The sequence below is a fragment of the Pongo pygmaeus genome, chromosome 10 (assembly GCF_028885625.2).
Source record: "Pongo pygmaeus isolate AG05252 chromosome 10, NHGRI_mPonPyg2-v2.0_pri, whole genome shotgun sequence".
In the NCBI taxonomy this organism is placed as follows: domain Eukaryota; kingdom Metazoa; phylum Chordata; class Mammalia; order Primates; family Hominidae; genus Pongo; species Pongo pygmaeus.
The window spans coordinates 19,862,578-19,878,986 of record NC_072383.2 but is presented as its reverse complement, the minus strand read 5'-3'; the positions used below and the strand labels follow the sequence as shown (position 1 = coordinate 19,878,986).

The following is a 16,409-nucleotide window of genomic DNA, read 5'->3' as shown; positions in this document are numbered from 1 at the left end:
GAGCAAAACCGTCTCAAAAAACAAAACAAAACAAAACCTTTTTATGGGTAAAGTGAGAAGTATGCACAAATCAATAAACTAACAAATATTTTAGAGGCCAAATAGTCTGGGACAGCTTTCTTCAAATCAGTACACAGAAACATCTCAAGGGTTTGTGAACAAGAATAATTTTCATAATTTTCTTGAACTCAGTATCTAGTTACCTTCTCTCTGATTTCCTGCCCCAAGGCTCCAGAGGTCGTGTGATGAGTTGTTTTTTTTTTTTTGAGACGGAGCTGAAGTGCAATGGCATTATCTCGGCTCACGACAACCTCCACCTCCCAGGTTCAAGCGATTCTCCTGCCTCAGCCTCCCGAGTAGCTGAGATTACAGGCACGTGCCACCACGCACGTCTAATTTTGTATTTTTAGTAGAGGTGGGGTTTTACCATGTTAGTCAGGTTGGTCTCGAACTCCTGACATCAGGTGATCCACCTGCCTCAGCCTCCCAAAGTGCTGGGATTACCAGCATGAGCCACTGGGTCCGGCCCCACATGAGCTCTTCTTTACACATGAAAAACTTACTTCTCTGAATCATACTTACCTCAGGGTGTAAAATCCTCCAGGGTGGTGACAAGTGAATGACTGTAATGTCCAAGGAACAAGATTTCACAGAAATGGATGGATGGAATTAGAAATAACTAAAGTCATTAAATTTAACATATCATAATTTATTGTGACAAAGTATAAGAAAAATAAAGTAAAAATAAAAGTTCAAGAAGAAAAAGGAATGATGTAAAATCCCTATTAAAAAAGGTATAGGGCCGAGTGTGGTGGCTCACGCCTGTAATCCCAGCGCTTTGGGAGGCTGAGGCGGGTAGATCACCTGAGGTCAGGGGTTCAAGACCAGCCTGGACAACACGGTGAAAGCCCATCTCTACTAACAATACAAAAAAATTAGCCAGGAGTGGTGGCAGGTGCCTGTACTCTCAGCTACTCAGGAGGCTGAGGCAGGAGAATCACTTAAACCCGGGAGGCAGAGGTTGCAGTGAGTTGAGACTGCACCATTGTACTCCAGCCTGGGCAACAACAGTGAAACTCTGTCTCAAAATAAAATAAAATAAAGACCGATGTAACAATTTATTTAAAAAGTCAGTATTGGGCCAGGCACGGCGGCCAATGCCTGTAATTTCAGCATTTTGGGAGGCCGAGGCGGGCAGATCACTTGAGGTCAGGAGTTAGAGAACAGCCTGGCTGACATGATGAAACCCCGTCTCTACTAAAAATACAAAAATTAGCTGGGCGCGGTGGGCAGGCACCTGTAATCCCAGCTTCTCGGGAGGCTGAGACAGGAGAGTCGCTTGAACCCTGGAGGCAGAGGTTGCAGTAAGCTGGGATTTTGCCATTGCACTCCAGTCTGGGGAACAGAGCAAAACTTCATCTCAAAAAAAAAAAAAAAAAAAGGCAGTATTGACAGTATGACAGAACTTGCATCCTTTTCTTCTGTTTTTTTTTTGTTTTTTGTTTTTTTGAGGCTGAGTTTTGCTGTATTGCCCAGGCTGGAGTGCAGTGATATGATCCTGGCTCACTGCAACCTCCGCCTCCCGGGTTCAAGCAATTCTCCTGCCACAGCCTCCCGAGTAGCTGGGATTACAGGCACCCCAACCATGCCTGCCTGAATTTTGCAGTTTTAGTAGAGACGAGGTTTCATCATGTTGGCCAGGCTGGTCTTGAACTCCTGACCTCAAGTGATCTGCCCACCTTGGCCTCTCAAAGTGCTGGGATTACAGGCGTGAGCCACTGCGCTTGGCCCTTTTCTTCTATTTGAATTTACGAAAAGTTGTAGATGTCAACTTGAAAATGTACAAGGAGGTACGGAGTTGGTTTTTTTTTGCTTTTTTTAGAGACAGGGTCTTACTCTGTCACCCAGGCTGAAGTATAGCGGTGCAATCACACCTCACTGCAGCCTTCATCTCCCAGGCTCAAGTGATCCTCCTGCTTTGGCCTCCTGAGTAGCTAGGACTACAGGCATACACCACTGTACCCAGCTAACTTTTTTATTTTTGTAGAGACGGGTTCTCACTACGTCAGCCAGGCTGGTCTTGAACTCCTGGCCTCAAGTGATCCTCCCATCCCAGCCTCCCAAAGTGCTGGGATTACAGGTGTGAGACACTGCACCCAGCTGAGTTTTTAAAAACAATTTAGAGGGTATGCCAGCAAAAAAGGTTATGTTTCATTTTTGATCACCACAGCAGTATGAATGTCATCTTTCTATAAACTGGGGGTAGGTAGGTATGAGGGACTTGTAAAGCCATCAACCCCACGGGATACTGAGCACTAACACAGCCATCAACTCACCAGGATAGTGAGCACTAAGAACTTCAGAGCAGGCTTCCAAGCCTCTGGGAAGTAGCTCCCTCATGCTGATTTCCCCACCTGAAGTAAAGGCCATGCCAACCTGTCTGCCTTCCTTTCTATTAGTCTCTACGCTTCCAGGACTGTGTGTGCACCACTCCAGTAAGGGGGAGTTAGATAAGGTGAACTCTAAGTAACATGAAAGGTACTGATCTAATTAAAAATTTTGAAGAACTAGTATTCCTTTTTGTTATGGCATGTAATAAGCATCTGTGCTGACTTACTGTTTTTGTGTTTTTTTTTGAGACAGAGTTTCGTTATGTTGCCCAAGCTAGAGTGCAGTGAGTGATGCGATCTCGTCTCACCACAACCTCGGGTTCAAGCGATTCTCCTGCCTCAGCCTCCCAAGTACCTGGGATTACAGGCACGCGCCACCATGCCCGGCTGCTTTTTGTATTATTAGTAGAGACAGGATTTCACCAGTTTGGCCAGGCTGGTCTCGAATTCCTGACCTCAGGTGATCCACCCGCCTCAGCCTCCCAGAGTGCTGGGATTATAGGCATAAGCCACCATGCCAGATGGACTTACTGTTTTTGAATAAACGATATTCATCTGGCTTTCTGAAATGTTGACAAGAATCACAACTAGTTCATGCTGTTTCTCCATATTTCCTAGGCTTCTAGGGATCCCAGCAAGGAACATTTTCCCTTCTTGGAATAGTTAAAAAATGTTGTGCTTAATAAAACCAAAGAGACACACACACACATATACTCCCTTCCCACAAAAACCCAAACAAGGCTGGGCGCGGTGGCTCACGCTTGTAATCCCAGCACTTTGGGAGGCCAAGGCAGGCGAATCACGAGGTCAGGAGATCGAGACCATCCTGGCTAACATGGTGAAACCCCGTCTCTATTAAAAATATAAAAATTAGGCCAGGCTCGGTGTAATCCCAGCACTGAGAGGCTGCGGTGGGTGGATCACGAGGTCAAGAGATCGAGACCATCCTGGCCAACATGGTGAAACCCCATCTCTACTAAAAATACAAAAATTGGCCGGGCATGGTGGCTCACGCCTGTAATCCCAGCACTTTGGGAGGCCAAGGTGGGCGGATCACGAGGTCAGGGGATCGAGACCATCCTGGCTAACATGGTGAAACCCCGTCTCTACTAAAGAATACAAAAAATCACCCAGGCATAGCGGTGGGTGCCTGTAGTCCCAGCTACTCAGGAGGCTGAGGCAGGAGAATGGCGTGAACCTGGGAGGTGGAGCTTGCAGTGAGCAGAGATCGTGCCACTGCACTCCAGCCTGGGTGACAGAGCGAGACTCCGTCTCAAAAAAACAAAACAAAAAAATACAAAAATCAGCTGGGCGTGGTGGCGGGCTCCTGTAGTCCCAGCTACTTGGGAGGCTGAGGCAGGAGAATCCCTTGAACCCAGGAGGCGGAGGCTGCAGTGAGCTGAGATCAGGCCTCTGCATTCCAGCCTGGCAACAGAGCGAGACTCCATCTCAAAAAATCCCCCAAAAAACCCCCAAAATGAGCCTGTAATCCCAGCTACTCAGGAGGCTGAGGCAGGAGAATTGCTTGAACCCAGGAGGCAGAGGTTGCAGTGAGCCGAGATCACGCCACTACACTCCAGCCTGTGCGACAGAGCAAGACTCCATCTCAAAAAAAAAATAAATAAATAAATAAATAAAAATAAAAAAAAAACCCCCAAACAAAACCCGAATAATAGCAATTGTTCCCCAACACACTGACAAAAGATCTGAAACAATCATTGTATCATGACTAAAGGGAAATAATAATTTGGTGACTATTTCTTTTGAGAATTTTCTGTGTCAGCTTTAGAGAGAGGTAGTATGTGTAAACATGTTACACATATGTGCATCGACACAGAGAGGTGTCCATTTTAACTTCTGTTTTCTTTCATCTCCCAATATACATTGTATCTATTTTCATTTCATTGTGTTTGGAGAAGAATTTTTATACATTTGCATTTTGAATTAAATCTAAATCCTCTTTAACATAGGATGCGGAGGAAAAAAAGACTGACTAATGCCAATTTAGTTTCAGCCATTTTATGCAGGAATCCAAAAGCATCAAATTTCCGTGTACTCTGGGAACAATACATAGCATGAACAAAAGGTTACAGAGGGAAGAAAATGTAATTGATTCTGAAGAGCGTGAACATCTGCAAAGAATGTATTGTAAGAGAAAACGATCTCTGAGGGTCCTACTTACGATGAAACGGTTTCTAGCTACCCATGTCAGACAAATAGCTGCCTTACACACCTCTCTCAAAGTCCAATCCCTAAACAGAGCAGGACTACTGATGCTTGAAGTTACTTTCTGAAATATGGAAGCAAATAGAAACGTGGTAAAAGACTTCACAAAACTAAACTCCTCTAGTGGTAATGAGCTAATGTAATGTACTTACAGAAAAAGTCAGAAAAAACTATAGTCTGGTCAAAATTCTGTCATTGAATTGTGGCCAAGTCAATTGATCTCTTTGAGCCTCAAGGTCCTCAACTTTGAAATGGGAGGGTTGGACCGACAAGGATCTTTTAAGATGTTGTCTAGGATTATTAATTTTATAATAATAATCTGCTAATTTTACAGAGTACCTTTTCTTCTAAAGGGCTCTTGAGTCTTAAGACTTTCAATTTTGGATGGAAAGAACAAAAATTCTAACACTGATTTAAGAACATCAACATTTATTTAACATGATAAAAAAGAAATGAGATATGAACATTTGCATTTAAACAACAGTAAGTAGCCTTTAATACATTACATGTGCTCATTGTATAATATATACACAATGAACATAATTACATTTGTACACAAACTAAGTACTGGATTTGAAAACCTGCTTATTGCTGTACACATGTATTCCAATGAAATATAAGCCCAGTACTTCAAAATACCTACATTTTGTTTTTTTTTTTTAAGAAAAGATAAGCAGTAACATTTGTGTTTAAGCTGACAGGAGTGTGGCAGTAACTGCTGACATTGCAATCTGACCAAGAAAGAATTATAGCAGAAAACAGGACATACTTCACTTAGCAATAAAATGGCACATTTTAAATATATATATATAAAATTTTTACAAATCAAGTGTGAAACAAAAGCACTGCAGTAGCTAAAATGGGAAAAAAAAAAGAAAACAAGCTTCATTGGAAATAATAACTAACTTTAGAAAATGAAAAGCAAAAAAATATATATATAAATTCACCTAGACTTAAGAAACATCGACATCTGGAAATCAGCAACTAAGTAAGCTCTGGCAATAGACTGCACATTAAAAAGCACCTTTACTTATGTGCTCTGAAATCATAGCAGCAAGCTGGTGTCAGAATAATAACCTTGAGATTACGAAGTGTACATATGGGCCATTAAAGCTGTTTTGGAATAAACATTTTCCAGAAGTGATAAAATGATGCTCTGTGACCAAAAGCATCAGAACTATGAATTTCATAGATTTAAAATATACTGTACAATATCTTCTTACACTGCTGAAGTTCCATGTCTTTAGCTTTGAATGGTTTCAACAGAAGTCAGTATAGCTGAAAAATAAGAGAGAGGAAATTACTTTGACACCTGCAACGTTAATTAATTACCATTTCCCAAAAGTAACTCAGGGTGACATTCTATAAGAACAGAACTGACAAGCATGGCCATGAAAATCCTAAAATACAACACAATCAAAGGATATTTTTCTTCATTCCCATAGCTTAATTCACAAAGCAAAGAAACATAATGCAATTTTTTTTTTTTGAGACAGGGTCTCACTATTGCCCAGGCTGGGGTACAGTGGTGTGATCCTGGCTCTCTGAAACCTCTGCGTCCTGGGTTCAAGTGATTCTCCTGTCTCAGTCTCCCAACTAGCTGGGATTACAGGCATATATCACCATGCCTGGCTAATTTTTGTATTTTTAGTAGAGATGGGATTTCACCATGTTGGCCAGGCTGGTCTCGAACCCCTGGCCTCAAGTGATCTGCCTGCCTTTGCCTCCCAAAGTGCTAGGATTACAGGCATGAGCCACTATACCCGGCCTCACAAGGAAACATAATGTAATGCAATTCTTCTTCCTTCCTCCTCCTCCTCCTTCTCTTCATTATTATTATTATCATCATTTTGGAAACAGAGTCTCGCTCTGTTGCCCAGGGTGGAGTGCAGTGGCATTATCTCAGCTCACTGCAACCTCCGCCTCCCAGGTTCCAGCAATTCTCCTGCCTCAGCCTCCTGAGTAGCTGGGACTACAGGTGCCCATCACCACACCCAGCTAATTTTTTGTATTTTAGTAGAGATGGGGTTTCACCGTGTTGCCCAGGCTGGTCTCAAACTCCTGAACTCAGGCAATCTGCCCGCCTCAGCCTCTCAAAGTGCTAGGATTCCAGGTGTGAGCCACTGCACCTGGCCTTCTTATTATTTTTGAGACTGAGTCTCGCTCTGTCACCTGGCTGGAGTGCAGTGCCGCAATCTTGGCTCACTGCAACCTCCACCTCCCGGGTTCAAGTGATTTTCCTGCCTCAGCCTCTAGAGTAGCTGAGAGTACAGGTGCATGCCACCATGCCCAGCTAATTTTTGTATTTTCAGTAGAGATGGAGTTTCAACCACGTTGGCCACAATGGTCTCGATCTCCTGACCTCGTGTTCTGCCTGCCTCGGCCTCACAAAGTGTTGGGATTACAGCCGTGAGCCACTATGCCTGGCCAACATAATGCAATTATAAATAGCAATACAGAATAAAAAATGTACCGCTGGCAACGGCAACCCCCTTTGGGTCCCCTCCCATTTTAGGGGAGCTCTGTTTTCACTCTATTAAATCTTGCAACTGCAAAAAAAAAAAAAAAAAGTACCAAACATAGAATCCAAAACATCAACAAAACGAACAAACATTTGCATAACTCCACTAAAATATGTAATAATTATTGAGCTGCCTACATAGTAGTGTCATTTGTAAAGGTTTCCTAAATCCTGCCAAAACCACTAGTTCAGAAAGATGGCATATGTGTAATAGGAAGATATAAAATAATACAAGTTTTCATGCCTTTAGTTATTTGTGGTGGTTGCATACCATGAGACTACAAAATATCCGACAATAATCATACCTCATTAAAGTATGCCACTGCTCTTGGAATAAGAGGAAAACAAAATAAAATCCTATAACAATTTAAAGAACCCGGAAATATACTTGAGTTTTAACTCTGAATATCCTTTATTATTGGAAGGATATAAACAGTCATAATCTGTTTATTGAATCAAAATATTATGTGAATGGCTCTTAATGTATACATTTTTCTACTAAGAGGTCATCAACTCTTTACACAGATGAAATCAAATGAGTTCAATGTTTATTTTTCCTATGTTTTGTGTTATTATGTCACCAGTAGCAACAGTCACCATTTTTTTTTTTTTTTTTGAGACAGAGTTTCGTTCTTGTTGCCCAGGCTGGAGTGCAATGGCACGACCTTGGCTCACTGCAACCACTGCCTCTGGGTTTAAGCGATTCTCCTGCCTCAGCCTCCCAAGTAGCTGGGATTACATGCATGTGCCACCACACTCAGCTAATTTTGTAATTTTAGTAGAGACTGGGTTTCTCCATGTTGGTCATGCTGGTCTTGAACTCTTGACCTCAGGTGATGTGCCTGCCTCGGCCTCCCGAAGTGCTGGGATTACAGGTATGAGCCACCACACCCAGATTTTTTTTTTTTTTTTTGAGACAAACTCTTGTTCTGTCACCCAGGCTAGAGTGCAATGGTGTGATCTTGGCTCACTGCAACCTCTGCCTCCCAGGTTCAAGCCATTCTCCTGTCTCAGCCTCCCAGGTAGCTGGGATTACAGGCGTCTGACACCATGCCCAGCTAATTTTTGTATTTTTAAGTAGAGATGGGGTTTTACCATGTTGGCCAGGCTGGTCCTGAACTCCTGACCTCAAGTGATCCACCAGCCTTGGCCTTCCAAAGTGCTGGCATTACCGCACCTGGCCTCAACAGTCACTTCTAAACATATTAAATTAAAAGGTTAAACACAGCCAGGCGTGGTGGCTCAATCTTATAATCTCAGCACTTTGGGAGATTGAGGCGGGCAGAGCGCTTGAGCTCAGGAGTTTATGAGACCAGCCTGGGCAACATGGCGAAACCCCTACTCTACAAAAAATACAAAAAATCAGCCAGGCTTGGTGGCACAGGCCTGTGGTCCCAGCTACTTGGGAGGCTGTCGTGGGAGGATCACTTAAGCCCAGGAGGGCAAGGCTCCAAGATCTCACCATTGCACTCCAGCGTGGGTGACAGGGTGAGACCTGGTCTCAAAAAAAAACAGAAAAAAGGCTTAAACACAAGTGACAAAGGCAAAACACAGGTAAGACTATAACAATTAGGTTATTTGTAACTCTCCAGCAAGCACTTCAATCCTGCACAGATACCAACCGACAAAAACAGAAGCCTCTTTGAGGTTCCAGGTAGACATAATCTCAAATAAAAGTTACAAATATGGGCTGGGCGCGGTGGCTCACACCTGTAATACCAGGACTTTGGGAGGCCGAGGCTGGTGGATCACGAGGTCAGGAGATCGAGACCATCCTGGCTAACACAGTGAAACCCCGTCTCTACTAAAAATACAAAAAATTAGCTGGGCGTGGTGGTAGGCGCCTGTAGTCCCAGCTGCTAGGGAGGCTGAGGCAGGAGAATGGCATGAACCCGGGAGGCAGAGGTTGCAGTGAGCTGAGATCGTGCCACTGCACTCCAGCCTGGGCGACAGAGCAAGACTCCATCTCAAAAAAAAAAAAAAAAAAAAGTTACAAATATGAAAAGACAACAAAAAACTTTGGGCTGAAAAAAAGGGCACAGATTATAGTTCCTACAAAAAGGTGTGAAAACAAGTAGATTCCAGAAAACAGGATGGGAGGAAATATTTGCAAACTATGCATCCAACAAAGGACTAATATCCAGAATCTGGAAGGAACTCAAAACAAATCAGCAAGAAAAAAAAAACACCAAATAATCCCATCAAAAAGTGGGCAAATGACACGAATAGGCACTTCTCAAAAGAAGGTACACAACAATGAGATGCCTCCTTATTCCTGCAAGAATGGCCATAATTGGCCGGGTGCAGTGGGTCATGCCAGCACTTTGGGAGGCGGAGGCGGGCGGATCACAAGGTCAAGAGATCGAGACCATACTGGCCAACATGGTGAAACCCCATCTCTACTAAAAATACAAAAATTAGCTGGGTGTGGTGGCACACGCCTGTAGTCCCAGCTACTCGGGATGCTGAGGCAGGAGGATCGCTTGAACCCTGGAGGAGGAGGTTGCAGTGAGCCAAGATCACGCCACTGCACTCCAGCCTGGTGACAGAGCAAGACTCCATCTCAAAAAAAAAAAAAAAAAAAAAAAAAAAGCTATATTTTAAAAGTCAAAAAACAACAGATGTTGGTATGGATGTGGTGAGAGGGAAACACTTCTACACTGCTGGTAGAAATGTAAACTAGTACAACCACTATGGAAAACAGTGTGGAGATTCCTTAAAGAACTAAAAGTAGATCCACCATTTGATCCAGTAATCCCACTACTGGGTATCTACCCAAAAGAAAACAAGTCATTACGTGAAAAAGATACACGCACATGCATGTTTATAGCAGCACAATTTGCAATTCCAAGGGTATGGAACCAACCTAAGTGTCCACCAACCAAGGAGTGGATAAAGAAAATGTGGTTTACATACACCATGGAATACTACTCAGCAATAAAAAGCAACAAAATAATGTATTTTGCAGCAACTTGGATGGAGCTGGAGGCTATTATTCTAAGTAAAGTAAGTCAGGAAAGGAAAACCAAGTATCATATGTTCTCACTTATAAGCTGGAGCTACACTATGGGTATGCAAAGGCATACAGTGTGGTATAATGGACTTTGGAGACTCAGAAGGGAGAGGGTGGAAGGTCGGTGAAGGATTGGGTACAACATACACTACTCGGGTAATGGGTGCACTAAAATCTCAGACTTCACCACTATACAATTCTTCCATGTAACCCCAAACCACTTGTACCCAAAGCTAGTGAAATTTAAAAAATACTTGAAAAGAAAGAAAAAAAGGCTGGGTGTGGTGGCTCACACCTGTAATCTCAACACTTTGGGAGGCTGAGGCGGACAGATCACTTGAGCTCAGGAGCTCGAGACCAGCCTGGGCAACATGGTGAAAACTCCATCTCTGCAAAACAATTAGCCTGGCATGGTGGCATACACCTGTAGTCCCAGCTACTCAGGGGGCTGAGGTGGGAGGATTGCCTGAGCCTGGGAGGTCAGTCTGCAGTGAGCCATTGAGCCATGATCGTGCACCACTGCACTCCAGCCTGGGTGACAGAGTAAGACCTTGTCTCGGGGAAAAAAAAAAAAAAAAAAAGGAAAGAAAATAAAAGGAATATTTTGAGAATGTAAAAATCAAAGAGGCTAGGCACAGTGGCTCATGCAGTGTTCAGGAGTAGCTTGAGTTCAGGAGTTTGAGACCAGCGTGGACAACTTAGTAAGACTGTCTCTACAAGAAAATCAAAATATCAGCCGGGTGTGGTGGCGTGCACTTGTGATCCCAGCTACTTGTGAAGCTGAGGCAGGACGACTGCTTGAGCCCAGGAGGTCAAGGCTGCAGTGAGCTGTGATTATGCCACTACACTCCAGCATGGGTGACATCTCTGAAAAAAGAAATAACATTTAAAAAAAATTAAAATTAAAAAAAAAAAAGCTGTTAGTACTAATGCTTATAATGTCTCTATATGTTTTTGCTGCTTATAATTTTCTGTTCAGCAAAAAATGGTGGTAATCCTAAAGCACCAAACTTTACTAGATATGGTAGATGCTGTGAGAAAGAAAATGTAGAAAAAGGCATAACATTCTTACTCTATACCAGAGCTTTTATAAAAAGTTAAAAAACTTTTAGAGTATGCTATAAGTACTAAATTATAGGTTAAAATTAGCAATTGTCTAGAAAGTTTAAAAGTAAGAATTCAGGAAATTATTCTCAATTATAAATCTGTGCTCTAAGGAACATTGTTCAAGAAAGGATTCCTTCTTCTCCCTGATACCATCCATGGTTTTAGTAACTACCTCCCTGACTTAATAGAATTCAATTACTTAGAAATAATATCAGATAGACATTAAAGATTTTAATATTCCATCAAGTTGGCTGTACCATAAACATTTCATTGTCATTTACAATAATTAGCAAATTCCCAGTGGGCAGACATGTCACCCTAACTGTAAAAAGCATTACATAGTCAACGTGTAATGACTTAAACAGAATTCTCAAGTCAGGCTATGGAAAGGAACATTAAGTAGAAGCACAGCTGCACAACACTGCAAGTCTTGGCACAGGCCATACCCTCCAAATTTTGTTGTTTTTCTGGATGATGAAATGAGACAAAGAAAATGCTGTCACACAGCAAATCATCGGAGGAGCCAATGTTAGCAATCTGTTACCGACCCTGGTTCCAAGATATGCCTACTTGTTCTGCCAACTATCTCTATGTACAGTCCAGAACTAATCTCAGTTTTGATTCACTAAACCAACAGATGAGTCATAAAATTCAAGTAAAAAACTAAAGCACAAACGCAAAGGGAAATGACGTACTTCTTCTGAGACTACACACACATGAAATGTGATCCTTCTGTGAGCTGCGGCTGAGTGGATGGAACTGGCGATGCCGAGGACTCAGGAGATGGGGACAGACTTTTCACTAAAACACACAAAGAAAATGAGAGAAGATAAAAATCTTTAAGACACATTTGGAGAAGTAAATCCTGATGCTGTAATCCCACAAAAATTAGAACATGTTTTGAGAAGGAAGTAATAGATACATTTGGTTCTATTGTGATTTTCTTTTTCTTTTTAAATAATTAAAAACAAATTTTTATTAATTGAGATGGGGTCTCCCCATGTTGACCAGGCTGGTCTTGAACTCCTGGCATCATGAGATCCTCCCATCTCGGTCTCCCAAAGTGTTGGGATTATGTGCCCAGCCTGTCATTTTCTAATCTGCAATCTAATTATTCAGTATAAAATGTTTCCTGATGACTATTTAATTTTTTTTTTTTTTTTTTGGCTGGGCGTGGTGGTTCATGTCTGTAATCCCACCACTTTGGGAGGCCGAGGCAGGCGGATCATTTGAGGTCAGGAGTTCGAGACCAGCCAGGCCAACATGGTGAAACCCCAACTCTACTAAAAATACAAAAATTAGTCAGACGTGGTAGCTCATGCCTGTAGTCCTAGCTACTCAGGAGGCCCGGGTAGGAGAAGTGCTTGAACCCAGGAGCCAGAGGCTGCAATGAGCTGAGATTGTACCACTGTACTCTAGCCTGGTCAAGAGAGCAAGACTTTGTCTCAAACAACAACAACAACAACAAAACAAAAAAAACCAAAAAAATACAATTTTTTTTTTGCTTTGAGGTTAATTTTCTGTTGGAACTTTTCTAGTTCTATGCAGCTAAATACTACGGATGATTTAAATGTTGTGGTTTTAATACTATCATAACACTTTGATGCAGACCTGCTGCATAACAACCAGAACTGGCCAGTGACAATTTTTTTTTTTTTAACAAGTGAGACCTCCTGTGCACACTACCTTATTTATTTATTTAGAGACAGAGTTTCATTCTTTATTGCCCAGGCTGGAGTGCAGTGGCGTGATCTCAGCTCATTGCACCTCCACCTCCCGAGTTCAAGCGATTCTCCTGCCTCAGCCTCCTGAGTAGCTGGGATTACAGGCATGGCCACCATGCCTGGCTAATTTTGTATTTTTAGTAGAGAGGGGGTTTCTCCATGTTGGTCAGGCTGGTCTTGAACTCCAAACCTCAGGTGATCCACCTGCCTCAGCCTCCCAAAGTGCTAGGATTACAGGTGTGAGCCACTGTGCCTGGCTATTTATTTATTTTTTGAGACAGGGTCTTGCTCTGTCACTCAGGCTGGAAAGCAGTAGTGCAATCACACAGCTCATTGTAGCCTCAACCTCCTGGGCTCAGGTGATCTTCCTACCTCAGCCTCCTGAGAAGCTGGGTCTATAGTGCCATCCCGTCTGGCTAATTTTTTAAAAGTATTATTTTTAGTAGAAATGTTGTCTTGTTATATTGCCTAGGCTGGTCTTGAACTCCTGAGCTCAAGCAATACTCCTGCCTTGGCCTCCCAAAGTGCTGAGATTATAGGCGTGAGCCACTGCACCCGGCTCATACTGCCTTGTAAGTGATAGAGGCAAAGGAAAAGGCAGTGCTTAGTATTTGTTACAAGGGAACATGACTGATAACATAAATTTATAATTTATTTTAAATAAAATTTATTTTATTTAAACTTATAACATATACATGTTATATTTATATAAGATACGGAAGATGTTCTACCCAGAACCCCATGCTTTTCCTAAGAAGAATGGTCCTGAATACTTGAATTTCATCGTTTCTTACTCTTCTGCAAAAGGGCAGGAGTGGTGGCGGGGTTTTGTAGGAATGGCTTTTTACTTATGGACTACAAGAAGCAAAGCTGGGCAGGGCGTGGTGGCTCACGCCTATAATCTCAGCACTTTGGGAGGCTGAGGCGGGCGGATCACGAGGTCAGGAGATCGAGACCATCCTGGCTAACATGGTGAAACCCTATCTCTATTAAAAAAAAAAAAAAAAAAATACAAAAAATTAGCCAGCCGTGGTGACGGGTGCCTACAGTCCCAGCTACTCAGGAGGCTGAGGCAGGAGAATGGCATTAACCCAGGAGGCGGAGCTTGCAGTGAGTGGAGATCGCGCCACTGCACTCCAGCCTGGGCAACAGAGCAAGACTCCATCTGAAAAAAAAAAAAAAAAAAAAAAAAAAAAAGCAAAGCTGGCTAGGCATGGTGGCTCACACCTGTAATCCTAGCACTTTGGGAAGCTGAGGTGGGTGGATCACCTGAGGTCAGGAGTTCAAGACCAGCCTGGCCAACATGGCGAGATCCTGCCTCCACAAAAATACAAAAATTAGCTGGGCGTGGTGGTGGACACCTATAATCCCAGCTACTTGGGAGGCTGAGGCAGGAGAATTGCTTGAACCTGGGAGGTGGAGATTGCAGTGAGCTGAGATCACACCACATCACTCCAGCCTGGGTGAAAGAGCGAAACTCTGCCTCCAAAAAAAAAAAAAAAAAAAAAAAAAAAAAAAAAAAAAAAAAAAGAAGCAAAGCTGATAATATGCACTAATTCCCATCCCCGCCCCCAAAAAATCATAAAGAAAAAGAGTAAAAGGGCCGGGCACGGTGGCTTATGCCTGTAATCCCAGCACTTTGGGAGGTCGAGGCGGGCTGATCACTGGAGGTCAGGAGTTCCAGACCAGCCTGGCCAACATAGTAACCCCCATCTGTACTACAAATACAAAAAATTAGCCGGGCGTGGTGGCACACACCTGTAATCCCAGCTACTAGTGAGGCAGAGGTTGCAATGAGCCAAGATAGCGCCATTGCACTCCAGCGCTGGCAACAGAGGGAGACTCTGCCTCCAGGAAAAAAAAAAAAAAAAAAAAGAAAAGATTTGTGAAGAGTCCAAAAAAATATGAGAGAATAGAGCACAGAACAACTTGTTTTTTTAAAATGCCATGGATAATAATTTTCTACAATTAAAGGAACAGCCAGATATGGATTACAGCAATGCTGGAGTAAACAAACCCATTCTATTAGTTTAGATATTAAATCCTCCACAGTTCCCAATGTGGCAGGCTTGTGAATACTCTGAGAATCTAGCCCTGAGAACAGATAGATTTTCCAAGTACTGAAAGATTTTCTTTTCTTTTCTGAGATGCAGTCTCACTCTGTCACCCAGGCTGGAGTGCAGTGGCGCAATCTTGGCTCACTGCAACCTCTGCCTCCGGGGTTCAAGCAATTCTCTGCCTCCTGAGTAGCTGGGATTGGAGGTGCCTGCCACCATGCCTGGCTAATTTTTTGTATTTTTAGTAGAGACGGGGTTTCGCCATCTTGGCCAGGCTGGTCTTGAACTCCTGACCTTGTGATCCACCTGCCTCGGCCTCCCAAAATGCTGGAATACAGGTGTGAGCCACTGCGCCTGGCCAAAAGATTTTATTAGAAAAAGTTTACTCTATGTGTTAAAATTGAAAGGAAAAAGCAAAACCAAAGCCAATGTGTTGGTCCCTCTGCCAGGGTAGACTCTGTGGCAGGGGCTGCATCCCTCCTGAAGGTACACTTGGGGAGGCAAACGTTGACTCATCTGTAGTCAAGGTACTTAAGTGATTCCCTTCTTAGAATCTCCCCATGGAAAATAAATTTAGAAGTTCAGAGGAAGCACCAGGTAGAAAATTATGAAGTGTATACTATTTACCTGCCATTGTTTGATTTCCTCTAGAAACCTCAGGAGTTGATTCGTAAGAAATAACAGTTTCTTCCTGTTCGTCAACACTGTTCTTTGTATTTTCTTCAGGATGCTCTTCTGGTTTATGATTTGTGATCTGTGTTTCATCTTGAGGGCTGATGAAAATAGATTGGTATTTAAAAATTTGTCACTATAGAATACAAGTAATTTTTCTTCTTTTTTTTGTTATAAAAGATGCCACCACCTATGTTTAACAACTAACATTTTCTTACAATTAATCTTTTCTTTTGAAAGTTTCAAACAAAAGAATTAGAGCAAATAATAAACCTGTATATTCATTTCAATAATTACTTGGTTTGCCAATCTTGCTTCATCTAAGCCCTAAAATCCTTGCTCCCTAAACCATTTAAAGCAGATTCTACATATGATATTTAATTTGTAAGTACTTCGGTACATATTTTTAATATATTAATGCCATCAAATATCCAGTCAGTGCTTAAATTTTCCTGGTGCCTCATAATGTCATTTTAGAATTAGAATCAGGATCCAAACAAGATCCATATATTGCCCGACAAATTCCTTAAAGTTTACTTTAATCCAAAACAAACTGCCCCAGATTCCTTTTATTCTTTGCCATTTATATGTAAAAGAACTTGGTCTATCTGTCCTATATAATTTATCACATTCTGGATTCTGATGATTGTATCCCTCAAGACTTTCTATAAAGTTATATGATTTTTTTTTTTTTTTGAG

General features: G+C 42.3%; 1 protein-coding gene across 11 annotated transcripts in view; it reads right to left on the bottom strand.

Annotated features, from left to right (window-relative positions):
- Positions 1 to 5,028: 5,028 nt before the first annotated feature.
- Positions 5,029 to 16,409, bottom strand: part of PLEKHA5 (pleckstrin homology domain containing A5) — a 242,703-nt gene continuing 231,322 nt past the window's right edge. For 10 of the 11 annotated variants that reach the window (XM_054442322.2, XM_054442315.2, XM_054442324.2 and 7 more), the window contains 3 exons: positions 15,666 to 15,811; positions 11,953 to 12,058; positions 5,029 to 5,894 (listed from right to left, as the gene is read on the bottom strand). In XM_054442322.2, the coding sequence (XP_054298297.1) occupies positions 11,964 to 12,058; positions 15,666 to 15,811 (241 nt within the window). In that variant the 3' untranslated portion in view covers positions 5,029 to 5,894; positions 11,953 to 11,963. Of the gene's footprint in view, positions 5,895 to 9,756; positions 11,018 to 11,952; positions 12,059 to 15,665; positions 15,812 to 16,409 lie in introns of those variants that run through there. The other variant, XM_063672475.1, reaches the window with a different exon arrangement.